At 37.1% G+C, this 20,180-nt stretch overlaps 1 protein-coding gene across 1 annotated transcript in view; it reads left to right on the top strand.

Annotated features, from left to right (window-relative positions):
• The window catches only part of PCYT1A (phosphate cytidylyltransferase 1, choline, alpha), a 118,156-nt gene that overhangs the window by 85,294 nt on the left and 12,682 nt on the right, over positions 1-20,180 (top strand). The window contains exon 7 of the mRNA XM_036743467.1: positions 4,369-4,468. Within this exon, the coding sequence (XP_036599362.1) occupies positions 4,369-4,468 (100 nt within the window). The remainder of the gene's footprint in view (positions 1-4,368; positions 4,469-20,180) is intronic.

Consider the following 20,180-nt stretch of genomic DNA (forward strand, 5'->3'; position numbering starts at 1 on the left):
AAATCAAAATTTTCTTTTGGGACTCTTGCACAGTGGCCCTGTGAAGGATAGCTTTTTTTAATTTTAGGTCTTGTCAGGAATAGGCTAATTGATCATCAAAGTCATGGAGAAAAGTAAATAGCTTGTTGCAAAGTAGCTGCCAGAGACTGAGTTCTCAGAATAGAAAATAGGTATAATAATAGCAATAAGTTTTTATTGCAGTTCACCAATAAATTAATCACGATTGGGAGAATGAAATCAACCTAATATGTAGCAAGGTAGCTGTATTTACGGTGTTTTGGAACGTGATGGCAACATGCCGAGAAGCCTGTAGGGCCAGGGCTATGACACTTCTGTCACATTTGCTTAATAAGCAGATGGGTTAATATAGAAGGTATCAAATGAAGCCAGGGAAGGTTGCCTCTTAAGTCCCCTTTGAAAGGTGGTCAGGCCACAGATCCTGCTAGGGCTTAGGTATTGTTGGTGATAATTCTGTGCTTGGCACATAGTAACTATTTGATAAATGCTTGTTGACTGACTGTGGGTAATTAAAAATTGACTCCCATCAACATCATTGTAATCATATCAGAAGATGAAAGACAAATGAATAATGTATTGTGATTAATGATCAGCAGCTACCTAAGTAATGTCTATCAGTCAATAAACAGTAAGCACTTACTAAGGGCCTGGCACTGTGCTAAGTGCTAGAGATACAAAGATAGGGGAAAAAAAAGTCCTGGCTGTCAGCACGCATGAAGATAATCAATAGAAGGAGGCACTAAAATTGAGGGGAATTGGGAAAGTCTTCCTGTAGGAGGTAGGATTTTAGCTGAGATTTCAAGGAAGCCAAAGGAAAGATGAGGAGGGAGAGAATTCTAAGAATGGGGGATAGCCAGTGAAAAATTCATGGAGTTAGGAAAAGGAGTATCTTGTGCAAGGACCAACAAGGAGGCCAGTGTTCCTGGATTATAAAGTATATAGTGGGAGGTAAGAAGACTGTACAAAGAGAGCAGCGGAGAGAAGGCAGAGGAGGAGGGGAACAGGTTAAGAAGGGCTTTGAATTCCAAACAGAATTTTATATTGGATGTTGGAGGTGATAGGTAGCCCCTGGAGTTTATTGAATAGGAAGATCGCTTTGTCACCTGAGTAGTAGATGGACTGGAGCAGGGAGAGACTTGTAGTAGGGAGGCCAACCAGGAGGCCATAGTAATAGTCAAAGGGTTAGGTGAAAAGGTCCTGCCCAAGGGTGGTAGCAGTGTCAAAGGAGAAAATGGGGCATATGCTAGAGATGTTACAAAGTTAAATCGACAGATTTTGGCAACAGATTGGATATGAGGAATGAGAGGGAGTGAAGAGTCAAGGATGATATGTAGGTTGTGAGAATGGGTGACTGGGAGGATGATGGTAACCTCAGCAGTAATAGGGAAGTTTGGAGGAGGAAGGACTTAGGGGGCAAAGGTAATGAGTTCAAGATGTCTACAAGACATCTGGTTTGAGATGTCAGCAAAGAGCTTAGGTCTGGGTAAGTGGATTTGAGTATCATCAGCATAGAGATAAGTGAATCCCTAGGAGCTGATCAAGTGAAACAATACAGAGGGAGAAGACAAGGGGACCCAGGACAGAGCCCTGGTGGCACACCCACAGTTGCAGATGTGACCTCGATGAAGCTCCAACAAAAGAAAGAATCTGTCGATTTAAACTTTTGTTGTTCCTTATTTGAAGCATGTTTTCATAAGGTCATTTATAATTTTCAATTTTTCTATAGAAAATAATTTATATCCTTTTACCTTTTATTTATTGGAGCATTAATGACTTTTGATCTTATATATTTGTGCTAATTCCTTATTTCCTTGCTAACTACAAACATGCTTAGATTCCCCCTCGTATTTTCACCAGTCTTCACTAGCCTCTATTATTTCCTCAATTTATCATTCTGTATTATTTCTTTCAACAGTCATATTGCTTTAAAAAGCTGCCTTGTCTCTATTTTCTCCTCTCCTATTTCTCAATTCCTTGAAATGTAGTTTAAATCCCAGTGTAATGCAGTCTTGTCTGGATCTGGAGTCAGAGGACTTGGGTTCAAATTCTGGCTTTGCCACTGACTATATATGTATCTTTGGGCAAGTCATTTTACTTCCTTGGATCTCAGTTTCATCATCTGGAAAATGAGGATAGTGGACTAGAGAAACTTTGAGGTCCCTTTCAGTTCTAAATCTATTATCATTTAACTGAAACTTCTGTCTCAAAGGTCACCATTGATTCTTGATTACTGACTCCAATGACGTTTTCTTAGTCTTCATCCTTCTTGACCTCTCTGTAATATTTTTCACTGTTGACCATTCCTCCTTCTATACCCTCCCCCATTCCCCTGCATACTCCCCCTTCTTGTGTTTTTTTCCCTTCCCTCCCCCACATACTCTTTCCTTTCTGACAGTGCCCTGTTTTGGTGTTCTCTTCCTTGCAGTCTGACCAGTGGTCAAAGAAAGACCACTTTTCAGCATCATCATCCATGTCTTGCCCACTATGTATAAATATACCCCAGTTCTATGTCCTGGACCCTCTTCTCTCTTTACTTTTTGTAAAGCTTCCATTGGTTTCCATTGGTTCAGTATCATCTCTTTATGAATGACTCCCAAATCTGCTTATCTAGCCCTTATCTCTCTCCCCAATTCCAGATCTACATTACCAGAATGACTGCAGAACATCTCCACCTGAATTTCCCATAGGTATTTCAAACCAATCTAATACAGAATTCATTATCTTTCTCCATAAAACTACCTCTTCTCTCAGATTCCTGATTTCTGACAAGGACACTGCAGTCCCTCCTGTCACTCGGATTCACAGCCTTAGTCTTCTTCAACTCTTTGGCTCCTCACCTCCTCACAATTTAATCATTTGCCAGATCTTGTCATTTGTATGTACACACTGGGCCACTGCTCTAGTTCAGGCTTTCATTATCTCTTGTCTCAACTTAATTGTTCTTTTACTCTCTCCCCTCTCATGTGCCTACCAGATTGCTATTCCTAAAGCACAGGTCATTCTTCATGACCACATTATGCCCTTGCCCAAAAAGCCCCATTGGCTCCATATTCTCTCAAGGGAAAAGCACAAATGTCTCTTTGGAATTTAAAGCCTTTCACAATCTGGTGTGAACCTATTTTTCCAGGCTGATTACACATTACCATCACCACCACCTCCCTGCTCAACTATATGTAGGTAAACTTGACCTACTTGATGTTCCCTATGCATGACATCCCATCTACCACTTCACCATCTTTGCATAGGCTGTTCCTTCTGCCTGAAATGCTCTCCTGTCTCCCTTCTGCCTCTAGGAATTCTCTGAGTCTTTTCAGGCTCAGCTCAAGCGTTACTTCATACAAGAGGACTTCTCCCTCTCCTCTTAATTAATTACAGTTGTATACATTTTATATTTACTCTTCTGAATGTTGTATTTCCCTACTAGAATATAAATTCTTTGAGGTCAGGGACTGTTTCATTTTTGTCTTTCTATTCTTAGTGCCCAGTGCTGTGCCTGGTACATAGCAGGTATTGAATTCCTTATGTCTTGTAATCAAGCAAATGTTTATCAGTAATGGTTGATATAAAGATCCTTTCCATTGAACAATTTCTTTTCTAATTCTATCTGCCTTGATTTGTTTGGACAAAATATTTTTAATTTTGTGTAACCTAACCCATCTTTTTCAATTTTATGATTGCCTTTCTATTCCTTTGTTTGACTGAGAATTCTCTCCTCCAATTTTTTATGAAATTAAAAATTTATATTCAAGTCACGTATATATTTGGAGCTTATTGTGATATAGGTTCTGGTCTAAATCTAATTTTTATCTGACAAGTTGCAAAACTCATTTAAGTTGAAAACCATTAAAAAGCATAAATGTAGAAAGATTCTTCTTTAATATAATTAAAAGCTTTTATCCACAACCAGATTGGGCTTTGTATTTGGGCTTTTATTGGGTTTTATATTGGGCTTTTATTTGCAGTGGAGAAATACCAAAAAGTTTCTCAGTACAAATAATTATCAAAACCATTTGATAATGGTTTAAAAAATGAAAAAAAAATAGATCAGTGGAATAGACTATATAAAGAAACCAAAGCAATAAGAAACAGAAATCCATGTTTGAGAAACCCAAGAATGAAAGGTTCCTTAAGGACTGTTGGGAAAACCTTTACCTGCATTTCTGACCTCATCCCATAAGAACCACTTCCCTTACCCAAGTGTTGAAAAGAGATTAGATTATGTTTTAAAATGTCAGGATACTTAATTTAATTGTTGTTTTTTAAAATGTGCCCTTCCTCTAGGAATTTGGTTGTCATCCATTTTCTTTAATGGAAGCTAACTTTGTTTCTTCTCCTTTACTTTTCTTAAAGGGCTTAAAGGAGCCAGCCCCATTTTCAGATGAAATTGAAATTGACTACAGTAAGCCCTATGTCAGAGTAACTATGGACGAGGCCAGGAGAGGGACTCCTTGTAAGTAAATTTCATATTAAGCATGTTTTCTTATTCTTGTTCATTTGTCTGCATTTCCTGGTATTTACAAAACATTCATCTGCATGGTGTAAACTAGCATAATAGTTACTGCCCTGAAGTTTACATCTCACGTTGGAGTAGGTTCTCCTCTCGTCTGTCTTGCCACCGATTTGGAATACCACATTCCACTCTGATTTTCCATTCACTTACTTTTCTTTTTCAATTGTACTTTCCCCCCAGATTGTTGACTAAGGCAGAAAAGGTTATACACTGAAATGGGTAGCAATCCACCAATCTGAAGAAATGTTTACTAGCCCACAGATTCATCCCCATTGCTCTCAATGACACATTACTTTTCTTTCCACAACCTAGGCTCAGAATTTGGCAGTGGAGAAGTTAGCTGACTGATTAATTGCTGTTAGCAACATTTCATTGCTGACTACTTTTGATTTCACTCCTGCAGCTTCTCACGTCTCCTCTCCATTCCTTCTATCACCGCCCTAGTCTAAGTCCACCTTGTCTCATTCCTAAGCAGTTGCAACACTTTGCTTACCAATTTTCCCATGCCCCATCTTGTTCCACTTCAGTTCCTCATACCACTGTCAGTTTCATCTTCTTTAGACAGACGTTTAATCATCCCAGATGACTCCTCCAAACTCTTTGGTGGGTGTATTACATATTGATTGAAGTCCAGAAACCTGGCATGTGTCCTAGCCTTCATCCTCACTCTTATAATTCTTTCCTTCTTTTACTCTACTCAGTCTAGGAAGGAACCAGTTCTAGACTTCAGGCATCAGTGAAACAAGCATTTCTTCTTCCTGGAATCAATCTCTTCAATCCAGGGCTTTCCTCTTTTATTGTTTTCTAAACTTTCCTTATCATCAAACTTCAGCTTGAGCCACTGTGCCTCCTGGTCCCTGTGTACCTTAAGAATCCACCTAATCCTTGGAGAAGGGAAGAGGGTAGGGGTGAAGAGAGAGCTGCTAATTCAATCCTTAATTACTTTTTTAAAAAAATCCTTAATTACTTCTTATTCTTCTGCTGCTGCCACTGTGTTTTCACGTCACATTCTGGCATCTATTTTTCCCATTTCACCTTTTGCCATGGCTGTTACACATTTGAGATGAGATGATCTTTTTTCCTGAAATTTATTTACAAAGAAAAAGAATATGAAAATTCAGAAACAATGTACCTGTGTAATTCATATCCACTAAGTTACCAGGTCCAGTCAATTCTATCTCAGAAATGTCTTCATTGCTATGATCATGATATGAGTAGAGATAGAGGGTAGGTGTCCATGAATATTTTCAGATATAATATATCTCGGTAAGGTTATTGGAAGTACAAATAAAACAAATCAACATAGTTCTGGGCTGGGTGATGCTACATTTCCCAAGTTATATTATTTAGATACAGTTCCCTAGGACTGGCTTGGTCTATCTTGACTTTACATATGGAGTATTTGAATCCTTCTTGTCCTTGTGATGAGGATAGGAGAGGGGCATCTCCTCCTAGAGAATTGACTTTGGAGCTTACTTAGTGGGACACGAATGGAACCCTTTCACTTGTACAACTTATGGCTCATTTGAAACCAATCTGGAAGCCTTTTGATGGCAGAGCAGGTCCTTTGTTCACGTTACTGTAGTACTCCCCTACTATTAAAGGGAATACAGAAAAATAGAAAATAGGTGCAGTGTTCCCAAAACCTTAAAAATCTGTTCAGCCCCAAAGTTCACAGAAAGACACATCTACTTTCTTTACAAGGCCAAATTGTATTGGGCACTATCCTGTGAGCGTGTTCTGTACTTTTCTGCCTCTTAGGAGGATGTCACTTTTCAGTTGGTCTCTAAAAGATAGGTAGGAATTCAGGGAGTAGAAAGAGTAGGAAGGAAGGAGGGCATTTCAAGAATTGGGAACAGCTGGGGGACTTGTCTTGTGCAGGGGCATGAATGCTGAACAAATTAGTTTGAAGTAAGCAGTAGTGAGCTACTGAAGATGTTTTATTCAGAAGGGTAATTGACCACATCAGTGCCTAAGAAAGATTTTCCTGGCATCAGTATATAAAACCAATTAGAATGTAGGAAAATCTGAAAGGAGGTTAGGGCATTAGTCAGTTAATCACCAACCTTCTGCTAGACACCTACTATGTATTAGATCGTAAAGGCCAGGCAGACAAAGACAAGAATGAATTTGAATTCGATTCCTTTAAGGAACATCTGTTCCTTTGGGGAGGTGACATGTACACTTATAAATATATACAAAATAAAGTTCATGCAGGTGATCATGAGAGCTCGTGCCAGAAAAGAGATGTTTGAAAGAAGGAGGAATGAGGGGACTAATTAGAGAGATATTACAGAGCTGGAATTGATAGGAGTTGGTAATTGATTAGCTAGGAGAGGGGATAGAGATGGAAGCATCAAAGATAAACTAGAAGTTACAAATATAGAAATGCTGATGAATGGTGATCAAACAGTGGTAGTGAAGTCAAAAAAAGGAGCAGGTTGAGGGAGAATGATAACAAACCCAGTTCCAATGTGAGGTGTGGATTCGGAGCTCAAAGGGCCAGGCCTGGGAATCATCTGCATAAAGATGTCAATTGAAGATATGAGAGTGAATGAGATTGCCAAAGAAGAGACCACTGAGAGAGAAGAGGGTCAAGGATAGACCCTGGAGAAATATCCCTACTAAAGGACTGAGAAGAAAATTAAGAATCAACAGAGATAGAGGGAAGAAATAGAGAGGTAGGAGGAAAATTGAGAGTGCAGTAGTATTGAAACCTCAGGAGATGAGAGTATTAAGGAGAGATATCTAGTCAGATAATATCAGAGATGCAAAGAGACAAGAGGGTAAGGATTAATAAATGGCCATTGGGTTTGGTTATTTGGTCATTGATATTAGAGAGCATTAGAATGGTGGGAATTTGATTAAAAGGGATAAGATTGGAGAGCAGTTTGGAACTATGCCCAAAGGGCTATAGATATGTTCATACCCTTTGACCCAGCAATACCACTTCTAGGGTTGTATCCCAAAGAAATCACACAAGCGGGAAAAGGACCCATATGTACAAGGATATTTATAGCAGCTCTTTTTGTGGTAGCCAAGAATTGGAAATCAAAGGGATGCCCATCAATTGGGGAATGGCTGAACAAGCTGTGGTATATGAAGGTGATGGAATACTATTGTGCCATAAGAAATGGGGATGATGCAGACTTCGTAACAATCTGGAAAAACCTACATGACATAATGCTGAGTGAGCGGAGCAGAGCCAGGAGAATGTTGTGCACAGCCACAGATATATGGATTCCGTGAGGACCAACCCTGACGTACTGCGCTCTTCTTAGCAACCTAAGGTACAAGAACAACTCCAGGGGACTCACGATGGAGAATGCTATCTTCATCCAGAGAAAGAACTGTGAAGTTTGAATACAGATCGAGGTGCACTACATGCTCGCCTTTTTTGCTTCTCTTTTGTTTTTGTTTTTGGGTTGTTTTTTTTTTTTGGTTCTGTTTTTTCTTTCTCATGATTCATTCCATTGGTCATAATTCTTCTCCACAACTTGACTAGTGCATAAATTAATTCAATGCGAAGTTATACATGATAGTTATATGAGATTCCATGCCATCTTGGGGAGGGAGGGGTGAGGGAGGGGAGAAAATCTGGAACTCAAAACTATGTAGAACCGTGTGTGGCAAACTAAAAATAAATAAATAAATTAAGAAAAAAAAAGGGATAAGATGAAAATAGCTGAACAGAATAGAAGGGTCAGGGGACAAATTATTTAGGTTTGGGTAGACCTGAATATGTTTGTAGATAGGTAGAATAGAGCAAGAGAAAGTTTGAAGATGCGTAAAACAGAGGAGCTGATTGCTAGATCAGAATCCTTCAGGAGTGTAGGAGGCAGGGAATCAAGAGTATTGGTTAGGGGGAGTAGGTGTGGTGATTAGTAGAAATGGTTCTTCTGGGACTTGAAGGAAGGAGGAGAGAGTAATGATTCTCAGAAGGTGGGAGAAATGGAGAGGAAGAGCTGAATGAGGTTGTTGGATGTCCTCAATCTCTCAATTTTGTTTGAGACTAACCCCTATCCCCGAAGTGTTGTAGACTGTGGTGTGTTCATTATTAAGAAGAAATTAGAAAAGGTTGGAGAAATTGCTGTGGGGAAATGTGATGAGTCCATAAGGGTAGTCAGTAAGGATGAAGTAGAATTATCAAGAAGTGTCAAGTGCCCCCACAGAAAGCATATAGGAAAACAGGGATGTGTCATTATATCAGTTGTCATACACAATAAGGGTAAAGAGTAGGTTTATATTAAGACAGAAGGACGAAGGGAAGGAAAGAAAGGAAGTGGTGTGATGGCGGTTAAGAGTGTAATTTTAAAAAAATAGAAAAAAAAAACAAAAAAAAATTTTTTTAAAAAGTATAATTTTAAAGTTCTGGATCCTGAAGTTGGTATAATTTTTTAAATAATATTTTTCTCTGATTACATATAGAGAATTACATATTGAGAATTCTTTTTTTTTTTAAAGTTTTGAGTTTCAAATTCTATTCTTCCCTTCCTCCCATTCCTCTCTTCTCCCTGAGGTGGTAAGCAGTTTGATATAGGTTATACGTGTGCAGTCCTGTAAAACACATTTTCATGTTAGTCATTTTGTGCAAGAAAACTTGAACCAGGAAAAAAAAACAAAAGAAGGAACAAAAATGGCCTTACTAGCTGTGTGACCCTAGATGGGTCACTTAATCTGTTTGCTTCAGAAGGAAATGACAAACCACTCCAGTATCTTTGCTAAGAAAACCCCAAATGGGGTTATGAAAAGTTGGACAACTGAAAAATGATGGAACACCTAAAGACATGGTAGTTTGAGAGAGAGGGCACCAATTTATCTGTGTCCTCCTATAAGTTTGTCTCAAGGGGCTCACCAAATGTGCTGGAAGCCTTGATTTCTCCTGTCATCAAAGGGTACCCAGTGGATTGCTCTGGCAGTCCACTTTTCATCCCTTCCCCTCACCCACATTGCCAGCTGATCTTTACCAATTTTCCTATCATATATTTCCTTGAAGATAACTTTCCTGACCTTTGGAGCACTTCATTAGTTATATGTCATAACCTACTCATACTCACCATCTGCCTTTCCATTGCCTTCTGTATGTTATTCATTTTTAATTCTTTGGGAAACTGTGGTGGTTAGACTGTCTTTGATGGAGAAAATGGTTTGTTATAATATTTTTTACAGATTTTTTATTTTTTTCTTCCTTTTGTTGTGTTTTCACTTTCTTCCTTAAATGCCTTTGGGGTGACTTGTCTTGCCAACTTTTCTTTAAACTTTCATTTTAAGTAATTTTACTTGCCACTTCATCTCTGCTTTATGAGACAGTACTGATCATAATCATCTTATGCTTCTCTGACTTCATATTCATATTTCCTCTAGCACATTATATCATCTAGAACAGAATTTATTACATTCATGTAACACAGTTTGCTTTGTTTCCAGTTCTTTGTTACACCTAAAAAGTGCTGCTATGAATATTTTTGCATATATGGGACCTTTCTCCCATTGACGTCCTTGTGGTACATGCTTAGTAGTGAGACCTCTGAGTCAAAAGATATAGACACTTTAGTCAGTTTATTTGTATAATTGCAAACTGCTTTCCAGAATGGTTGTACTAATTTGTAGTTCCACCACCCATGAGTAAGTATGCCTGTCTTTCTGTAACACCTCCAGTATTGACCATTTTCGTCTTTTGTCATCTGTGCCAGTTTACTAGCTATGAGGTAAATGTTCATTTCTCTTATTAGTGATGATTTGGAATAATTTTTTCATATGTTAATCGTTTACAATTCTTCTTTCAAGAACTGTTTAATTGATCCATTAAGGAACGTTCTTAGCTTTTAGGGGGTATATATCAGAAAAATTTGTTTCATTTTATTTTAGGCAGTGCTGGCATCTTTATTATATTATGTGGTATAGCTCAACTATGAACAATTAACATTTCTGTAGTTATTTAGGTCTGTCTTATTTCTATAAAGAATGTTTTGTTCTTTGGTATGCCTTGGTGTAATAACAATTCAGGTAGCAGCTACTGTGGGGTGTAAGACCCAATAAGACCAGCAACAAGAGCTGCCAGCACAGGTTCTTTTGATCTACTTTACTAAGGAAAGTAACTTTAAGGGGTTAACAGTCTCACTTTAATCCAACATACAGATATCATTCACTTAGTTCAGGAGGAAAAGCCAGCACCCTGAACTTTAGAATAAATACAAATAAATTACAAACTTCAACAGACAGACCTTGTCTGATTCAAATTTCAATTGATAGTTACCAGGGTTTAACAAAGCCCCAACATCTGGGTTTACAAGCTGGGAGGAGGCTCTTAACAGAGGCTGCCCAGAGTCTCTTCAAGTCACACGACACTCTTCAGTGAATGAGAGCCCCAAGGGAAAACGCCAGCCTCTGAGTTTATATATCTTGTTCAGGGTTAAAGGGCATTGCAGTGTGACTCAAACCCACATGACCTAAAAGCGGCACAAACATGCAACTCAAACCCATGTGGCCTTAAAGTCTCTGGCATCACAAACATGTGACTCAAACCCATGCAAACCAGGCTTTCCCTTGAGGCAAGGAGGTCATCAAAGACTCCTGATCAAATCAAAGAAACAAAGGCCAGACTCTTCAGGGGCACCTGATTAAATAAGTACTAAAAGAGAAAACAGTAAAAGAAAGTCCCACCTTAATTACAGATAGCACTTGGTAGGTACAGTCACAGATCTTTCGTAATTCCGTAGTTATTTTATTTGATTTTTATTTCTTTTTTAAAGCACAGAGACTTTTAAATTCTTTATACCTTTCTTCAGATCCAGGTTTTTCTTTCCATAATCCCTCGCCCATCCATTGAGAAGTCAAGAAAAACAAAAGCCATTACACATATGTATAGTTTTGCAAAACTGATGTCTCCATTAGTCATGTATCTCCTCCCTCCCCCCCCAAAAAAAAGAAAGGAAGAGAAAAAATGTGCTTCAATTTGTACTCTGCATCCATTAGTTTTCTATTTGGAGCTGGACAGCATATTTCATCCTGAGTCCTTTGGAACTGTGGTGGATCATTATGTTGATCAGAGCAAAGTCTGTCTTTACAGTATTGCTGTTAACTGTTAAGATTCTTTTCTTTGCTTGCTTCATTTTGCATCAGTACATACAGGTTTTGCCAGGTTTTTTCTGAAATTATCTCTTTCATTATTTCTTACAGCACGATAGTATTCCATTGCATTCATATACCATAACTTGTTCAGCCATTCCCCCAAGTGATGGGCATCTCTTGGGCTTCCAATTCTTTGCCACCACAAAAAGAGCTGCTATAAATATTTTTGTACATATGGGTCCTTTTCCTCTTTCTTTGATCTCTTTAGTGTATAGATCTAGTTGGATTATGGCTGGGTCAAAGAATTTGCATGATTAAATAGTTTTTTGGGCATAGTTCCAAATTACCTTGCAGAATGATTAGTCTAGTTCATAGTTCTACCAAAAGTGCATTAACGCATTTATTTTCCCGTAGCCCCTCTTCATTTTAATGAGAATTTGTACTGAGAGTGTCCCAGCAGCAGTGGGTGTAGAACTGGACCTCTAGACCTCAGTCTGTGGTACTAGAGAGATTGGTGGGTTATTATTCAACACAGGGAATAGTTAAAACTCTTAATCCTGAATCTACCAGGGGGTGAGGAGAAGCTTTTCTTATACATAGGTCAGCACATGTGCTTGTCCACTCCATTCTAATTTAAGACTAGTAAATTATTATAAATATGAATGCTTCATATTTATTTATCTCACATGAAGAGACACAAAAGAACTGTTACAATAGAGGGGAGGATGGGAGGGTGGATGGTGGGCATTGCTTGAACCTTACTCTCATTTGAATTGGCCCAAAGAGGGAATAACATACACAGTCAGTTGGTATAGAAATCTATCTTATCCTGCAGGGAAGTAGGAGGAGAGAAGGGGCTAAGTGAGGGGGTAGGGATTGACAGAAGGTAGGGAGGATTAGAGGAGGTCAGAAGCAAAACACTGGTGAAAAGGGAAAGTGTGAAAGGAGAGAGAAGAACAAACGGGAGAAAAAGTAGGATGGAGAGAAATACACAATTAGTAATCATAAATAACTGTGAATGTGAATGGGGTGAATAGCAGAGTGGATCAAAAACCAGAATCCTATAATATGTTGTTTACAAGAAACACACTTGAAACAGAGAGAGAAATATACACAGAGTAAAGGTAAGGGGCTGGAGCAGAATATATTATGCTTTAGCTGAAGTAAAAAAAAGCAGGGGTAGCAATCATGATCTCAGACAAAGCAAAAGCAAAAATTGGTCTAATTGAAAGAGATAAGGAAGAAAACTACATCTTGCTAAAAGGTGCCATAGACAATGAAGTAATATCAACCCTAAGCATATATACTCCAAATGGTATAGTATCCAGATTCTTAAAGGAGAAGTTAAGTGAGTTAAAGGAGGAAATAGACAGCAAAACTATACTAGTGGGGGACTTCACCAGTCCCCTTTCAGAACTAGATAAATCCAACCAAAAAACAAACAAGGAAGAAGTTAAGGAAGTGAATAGAATTTTATTAAAGTTGGATATGACAAACCTGGAGAAAATTGAATGGGAATAGAAAATACGATACCTTTTTCTTGGCATTATATGGCACTTACACAAAAATTGACCATGTATTAAAGCATAAAAACCTAAAATCAAATATAGGAAGGTAGAGATATTAAATGCATCCTTGTTGGATCATAATGTAATAAAAATTCCATTCAACAAAGGGCAGTGGGAAGATAGATTAAAAATTAATTGTAAACTAACAATCTAATCCTCAAAAATAAATGGGTCAAAGAATAAATCATAGAAATAATCAATTTTATTAAAGAGAATGACAACAATGAGACAACATACCAAAATTTATGGGATTCAGCCAAAGCAGCATTTATTTATTAATATATTTCTTTATTTATTTTTCTAAATTCTTACATCAGTTAAATGGAGAAAGAGCAGATCAATGAATTGGGCATGCAACTAAAAAAAAAAAAGACTAGGAAAAGAACAAATTTAAAATCCTGAAAACCAAAGGTGCAATTAATAAAATTGAAAGTAAGAAGACTATTGCGCTGATAAATAAAACTAGGAGCTGGTTTTATGAAAAAACAAATAAGACAGATAATCCTTTGGTTAATTTGATTAAAAAAAAAGAAAAGCAAAATACCAGTATCAAAAATGAAAAAGGTGAACTCACCACCAATGAAAGGGAAATTAAAGCAATCATTAGGAAATATTTTGCCCAGTTATATGCCAGTAATCTGGCAATCTGAATAAAATCAATGAATATATAAAATATAAATTGCCCAGATTAACAAAATAATCTCTTCTTAGAAAAAGAAATAGAACATCAGTGAACTGCCTAAGAAACTGCCCCCCGCCCCCAGCAGATAGGTTCATAAGTGAATTCTACCAAACATTTAAAGAAAAGTTAATTCCAATGCTACACAAACTATTTGGAAAAATAGGTGAACGAATCCTACAAATTCCTTTTATGACACAAATATGGTGCTGATACCTAAACCAGGAAGAGTAAAGACAGAAAGAAAATTCTAGACCAATTTCCCTAATGAATGTTGATGTAAAAATTTTAGATAAAATACTAGCAAGGTGATTATTGCAATATATCACAAGGATCATACACTATGACCAGGTGGGATTTATAGCAGGAATTCAGGGTTGATTCAATATTAGAAAAACTATCAGCATAAGTGACCATAACAAAACTAACAGAAATCATATGATTATCTCAATAGATACAGAAAAAGCTTTTGATAAAGTACAGCACCCATTCCTATTAAAAACAGTAGAGGCATAGGAATAAAGGGAACTTTCCTTAAAATGATAAGTAGCATCTATCTAAAACCATCAGCAAGCATTATCTTCAATGGAGATAAGCTAGAAGCCTTCCCAATAAGATCACCACTATTATTCATTATTGTAGTAGAATAGCAATAAGAGAAGAAAAAGATTGAAAGAATGAGAATAGGTGTGAAGAAACAAAACTTTCAATCTTTGAAGATGATATGGTGATATACTTGGAGAATCCTTGAGAATCCACTAAAAATTAGTTGAAATGATTAACAACTTTAGCAAAGTTGTAGGATATAAAATAAAACCACACAAATCATCAGTATTTCTATATATATTACCAACAAAGCGCAGCAGTAAGAAATAAAAAGAGAAATTCCATTTAAAATAACTGTAGACCATATAAAATACTTGGGAGTCTACCTGCCAAGACAAGTCCAGAATCTATGTGAATACAACTACAAAACACTTAACACAGATAAAATCAGTTCAAAACAATTGGAAAAATATCATTTGCTCATGGGTAGGCTAAACCAATATAATAAAAATGACAATTCTGCCTAAACTAATTCACTTATTAAGTGCCACACCAATTAGACTACCAAAAAATTATTTTATAGAGCTAGAAAAAACATCATTCATCTGGAAAAATGAAAGGGTCAAGTATATCAGGGGAGTTAATGAAAAAAAAAATGCTAAGGAAAGTATCCTAGCAGTACCAGATCTAAAACTATATTATAAAACAGTAATCATCAAAACTGTCTGGTACTGACTAAGAAATAGGAGTGGTGGATCGGTGGAATAGATTAGGTACATAAGACACCATAAATGACCATAGTACCCTAATGTTTGATTAGCCCAAAGACCCCAACCTCTGGGTTAAGAACTCAACTATTTGACAAAAACTACTGAGAAAACTAGGTATAGACTAACATCTTACACAGTGTACCTACCAAGATAAGGTCAAACTGGGTCCATGATTTAGACATAAAGGGTAATACAAGCAGATTGGGAGAGCAAAGAGTAGTTTACTTGTCAGATCTATAGAGAAGGGAAGACTTTATGACTAAACAAGAGATAGAGAGCATTATAAAATGTACAATAGATAATTTTGATTATATTAAATTAGAAAGATTTTTACACAAACAAAACCAGTACAACCAAGATTAGAAGCAAAGCAGAAAGCTGGGAAACAATCTTTATAGCAGGTGTCTCTGATAAAGGCCTCACTTCTCAAATATATAGAGACCTGAGTCAAATTCATAAGAATCTAAGGCATTCCCCAGTTGATAAATGGTCAAAGGTTACGAACAGGCAGTTTTCAAAGTAGTCGGAGCTATCTATAATCGTATGAAAAAATGCTCTAAATCACTGTTGATTAGAGAAATACAAATTAAAATAACTCTTGAGGTACCACCTCAAACCTGTCAGATTGGCTAATATGACAGAAAAAGAAAATGATACCTGTTGGAGGAGATGAGGGAAAATCAGGACACTAATGTGTTATTGATGGAGTTGTGAACCTGATCTGTAGATCATTCTGTAGAGCAATCTGGAACTGTGCCCAAAGGCCAACCAAACTGTTCATACCCTTGGATTCAGCAATACCACTACTAGGTCGGTATCCCAAAGAGATCATAAAAAAGGGAAAAGGATCTACATGCACAAAAATACTTTAGCAGTTGTTTTTGTGGTGGCCAAAAATTGGAAATTGAGGGGATTCCCATCAGTTGAGGAATGGCTGAACATGCTGAGGTACATGATTGTAATGGAACACTGATATGCAAGAAGAAATGATGAGCAGGAGGATTTTAAAAAAGCCCCAAAACACGAACTGTTGCAAAGTGCAGTAAGCAGAACCTGTAGAACATTGCACACAGTAACAGCAGCCTTGTGTGATGATCAGCTAGGAATGACTTAGCTCTTCTCAGCTACACAGTGATCCAAGACAACTACAAAAGATTCATGATGGAAAATACTGTCCACATCCAGAGAAAGAACTGATGAACCCTGAATGCTGATCAAAGCATACTATTTGGGGGTGGGGTGGGATTTTTTTCCCTTTTGGTCTGTTTCTTCTTTCACTATATGACTGTATATGTGGATGTATGTTTTACATGATTGCACATATATAATCTATACCTAATTGCTTACCGTTTTAAGAAGATGGGAGGGGAGAAATAGAAGAAGAAAAATTTAGAACTCAAAATTTTGTAAAAATGAATGCTAAAAATTGTCTTTACATATAATTGGAAAAAATGCTATTTTAAAAAGTAGTAAATTATTATAAATATGAATGCTTCATAATGTCAGTGTTATAGCACCTATGGGACAGTATGTTGAAAGGTGGCTGGCATCTGAGTCTTGACAAAAGGACAGACTCCACATAGTGCTTTACTTTTGCCAAATAGCTCAACTCTGTGTTTAAGGTTTCCTTCTGTGATGTGATAGTTTCTGGTTACTTGTAATCGTTTGATCTGCAGAGTACTTAATATGAGTTAGTGTGGCTTAATAAATTATCTCATGGACAGGATCATAACAAACCTAGATTAGAAACACAGTTACTGTAACATTGTAAGAGGGAGTCAAATTCCAAAATGCCAACAGACATTTAGTTCAAGGGTCAAATTTAGTCATGTGATAAGGGATTCAGTTGCAGGCAGCCAGCACTTGACATTTCTGTACAGGAGAGTTCTGAGTTCTCCACTGTGCCCAACCCTGAACAAAGTATTGTTATTACCAAACATAACTGTGTAAACTTAATTGTGGACCATTTTTGGTGAAATAAAGTCAAAAATAAATGGAATATTCCCAAGCGCCAGATCATTTAACTCAACAAAGTCTGTAAAAATTATTCGTTACCCCCTTCAGCCTTAGTGAGTGATGAGCACACTTTCCTATTTAGTATAAATACTTACCCTACCAAACTAAATATCTGAATTCATAGTTCATTTCATCAGAAATGTGACAGTTCTTGTTGTGATGCTGTGGTTCCAATAGTGACAGGTATCATTGATATTTCTGGGACTAGAACTGTGACCTTCTATCTGAGACCAGTGCTCTTTATATTATACCATTCAGTTTCCCTTCAACAGATATTTTCCAGTCTTTTGGTTTTAGGTCACCTTTTTTTCCTTTTAGAGTTTGCATTTTCAATAAATTTAAATGTAACAAGCATCTATTTATTATATGTTTACACTGTGCTAGATGCTAGTGGAGATACAGAGATAAGTAAAATATAGTCTCTACTCTTAAAGAAATTATAGTTAAATAGGGGGGATAGGTCATACACAATTTGCCATCACACATGATGTTATAAATTCTGTGTGCATTTGAAATACAGAGTAAGTAATTGCAAGGATTCTTTAGTGTGAAAGGTCATTTATTGAGAAAGGCTTTAATGTAGAAGATGTCATTTAGCTGGATCCTGTGATCATAGATTTAGAGCTAGAAGCAAGCTTAGAGGCCTCAGCATTTTACAGATAAGGGAATAGCAGCCTAGAAGGAGGAGGTATCTTTCCAGAGGTCACATGGGTTATTTAAAGTAGCACAGTTTGAACCCAGGTCCTCTGACTCCAAACCCAGGACCTCTGGAAGGAACTTGAAGGACATAGGTAGTATAAAAGTACAGAAGATGAGAGGTATAGTGGAAAACCTTTGGAAAAATAACTAGAGCTTAAGCCTGAAAATAAACAGTAACAAGGCTTAAGGCTACTAAAGTTTCTATTTGTCATGGTTCAAGTCAATGTTTTTTCTCTCTCTATTGTTTATTTTTCTGATTTGTCAAGTGACTAAATTCTGTGTAAGAAAATCAATGGCAAAAATGATACCTGGTGAATTTTGAACTTGTGCTTGGTGTAGAGAAGAATGTTCCTCAGGCTTTCATAGGGAGGTTTAATGGTACAATATCAGAGTTAGGTGGATGCAATCTAGCAAACGTAGATGGAGCCAGAGAGAAAATAAACACGTGACCATTTTAGGCCTACTGTGTACCTGGTACTGTCACAAAAAGTGACAAAAAGAAGTCCCTTTCCTCAAGGAATTCATAATATGCAAACAAAATTCATACAAAGCAAGTTATATTCAGGATAAATAAGAATTAATAGAGTGAAGGAAGGCACTGGAATTAAGAGGGGTTGGGAAAGGATTTACTGTAGAAGGTAGGATTTTAGTTGGCATTTAAAGGAAGCCAAGAAGCCACTTCCCTTGGAAAGTAGAAATTTTTAAAAAATCAGCAAGTGGATTTTGACTTTTTGAGCAGAGAGGATAAAAGAGGGAGAGGGGGAGGGAAGAGGAGAGCACACCAGGTCTGATAAAAACAAAATATGTTGATGAGGATAATTTGAGGAAATATACAAAGAGGTAAAGGAATTTGAAATTGAGGATAGTTCTGCATGAGACATCTAGTCTTTATTAATACCTACCTTGTAAAAAGCTTAAGGAAGAGGCCATGAGTTTCTTCTAGGTCTAGTTCTTGGTTCCCTGTATAGGCTTCTGAGAGCAATTATAACTAGCTCAATCATTGATTTATTCAACTGTGTATCATGTATGGTGTTAGGCACTGGGGATACAAGTACAAAGATGAAACAGTCCCTTCTTTCATTCTAGTGGGAAAGGCAATAAGTATAGATATATGTACATATATCAGAAATGTAATGTGAATTAATACTAATATATACAAGGTGGTTGTGGAGATAGGAATAGCAAGATTTGTGAATTGATTCAATGTATGGTGTTGAGGAGTCAAAGACAGTGAATGCTGAGATTCTGAACCTGGGACCTGAAAGGATGGTGGTACCTTCAGCAGAAATAAGTAAGTTTGGAGAGGAAAAAGATGAAATATGTTATAGACATGTTGAGTTTCAGATGTTTCTAGAACACCTTTTTTTTTTTTAAATTTTAGTCTACAGCACTCAGCACTCAGTTCCACAAGTTTTTGAGTTCCAAATTTTCTCTCCCTCCCTTTCCTCCCCTTCCCCCACTAAGATGTCATGTAATCCGATACAGGTTCTACATATACCTTCGCATTAAACTTATTTACATAATAGTCAAGTTGTAAAGAAGAATTATAACTAATGGAATGAATCATGAGAAAGAAGAAATGAAACCAAAAAGAAGGGAAAAAAAAGAAGAAAGCAAATAGTTTGCTTCAATCTACATTCAGACTCCATAATTCTTTTTCTGGATGTGCATAGCTCTTTCCATCATGAGTCTTTTGAAGCTGTCTTTGAACCTCGTATTGATGAGAAGGGTCAAGTCTATCAAAGTTAGTCCTTACAGGTACCATGTGTCTGTAATCATGTATTATGTTCTCCTGGTTCTGCTCCCATCACTCAGCATCAGTTCATATATGTCTTTCCAGGTTTTAATGAAGTCTGTCTCCTCCTCATTTCTTATAGCACAATAGTATTCCATTACATTCACATACCACAATTTGTTTAGCCATTCCCTTTGCCACCACAAAAAGAGCTCTATAAATATTTTTGTGCATACTGGTCCATTTCCCACTTGTGTGATCTCTTTGGGATACAGTCCTAGAAGTGGTATCGCTAGGTCAAAGGGTATGCACATTTTTATAGCCCTTTGGGCATAGTTCTAGAACATCTTTTTTTGTTAAATAAATTTTTCATGAAATGAAAATAGCCTTTTCCTCCTTATCCGCTAGCCTCTCCCCGACCCCCAAAAGAAAAACAAAACCTGTGTTACAGACATACATAGTTAAACAAAACTAATTCCCATATTGGCCATGTCCAAGAAAAAATGCCTGTTTGCACCCCGAGTCTATCACTGTCAAGAAGTGGCATCAGGTTTCATCTACCATGAGC

Source organism: Trichosurus vulpecula, chromosome 2 (genome assembly GCF_011100635.1).
Source record: "Trichosurus vulpecula isolate mTriVul1 chromosome 2, mTriVul1.pri, whole genome shotgun sequence".
In the NCBI taxonomy this organism is placed as follows: domain Eukaryota; kingdom Metazoa; phylum Chordata; class Mammalia; order Diprotodontia; family Phalangeridae; genus Trichosurus; species Trichosurus vulpecula.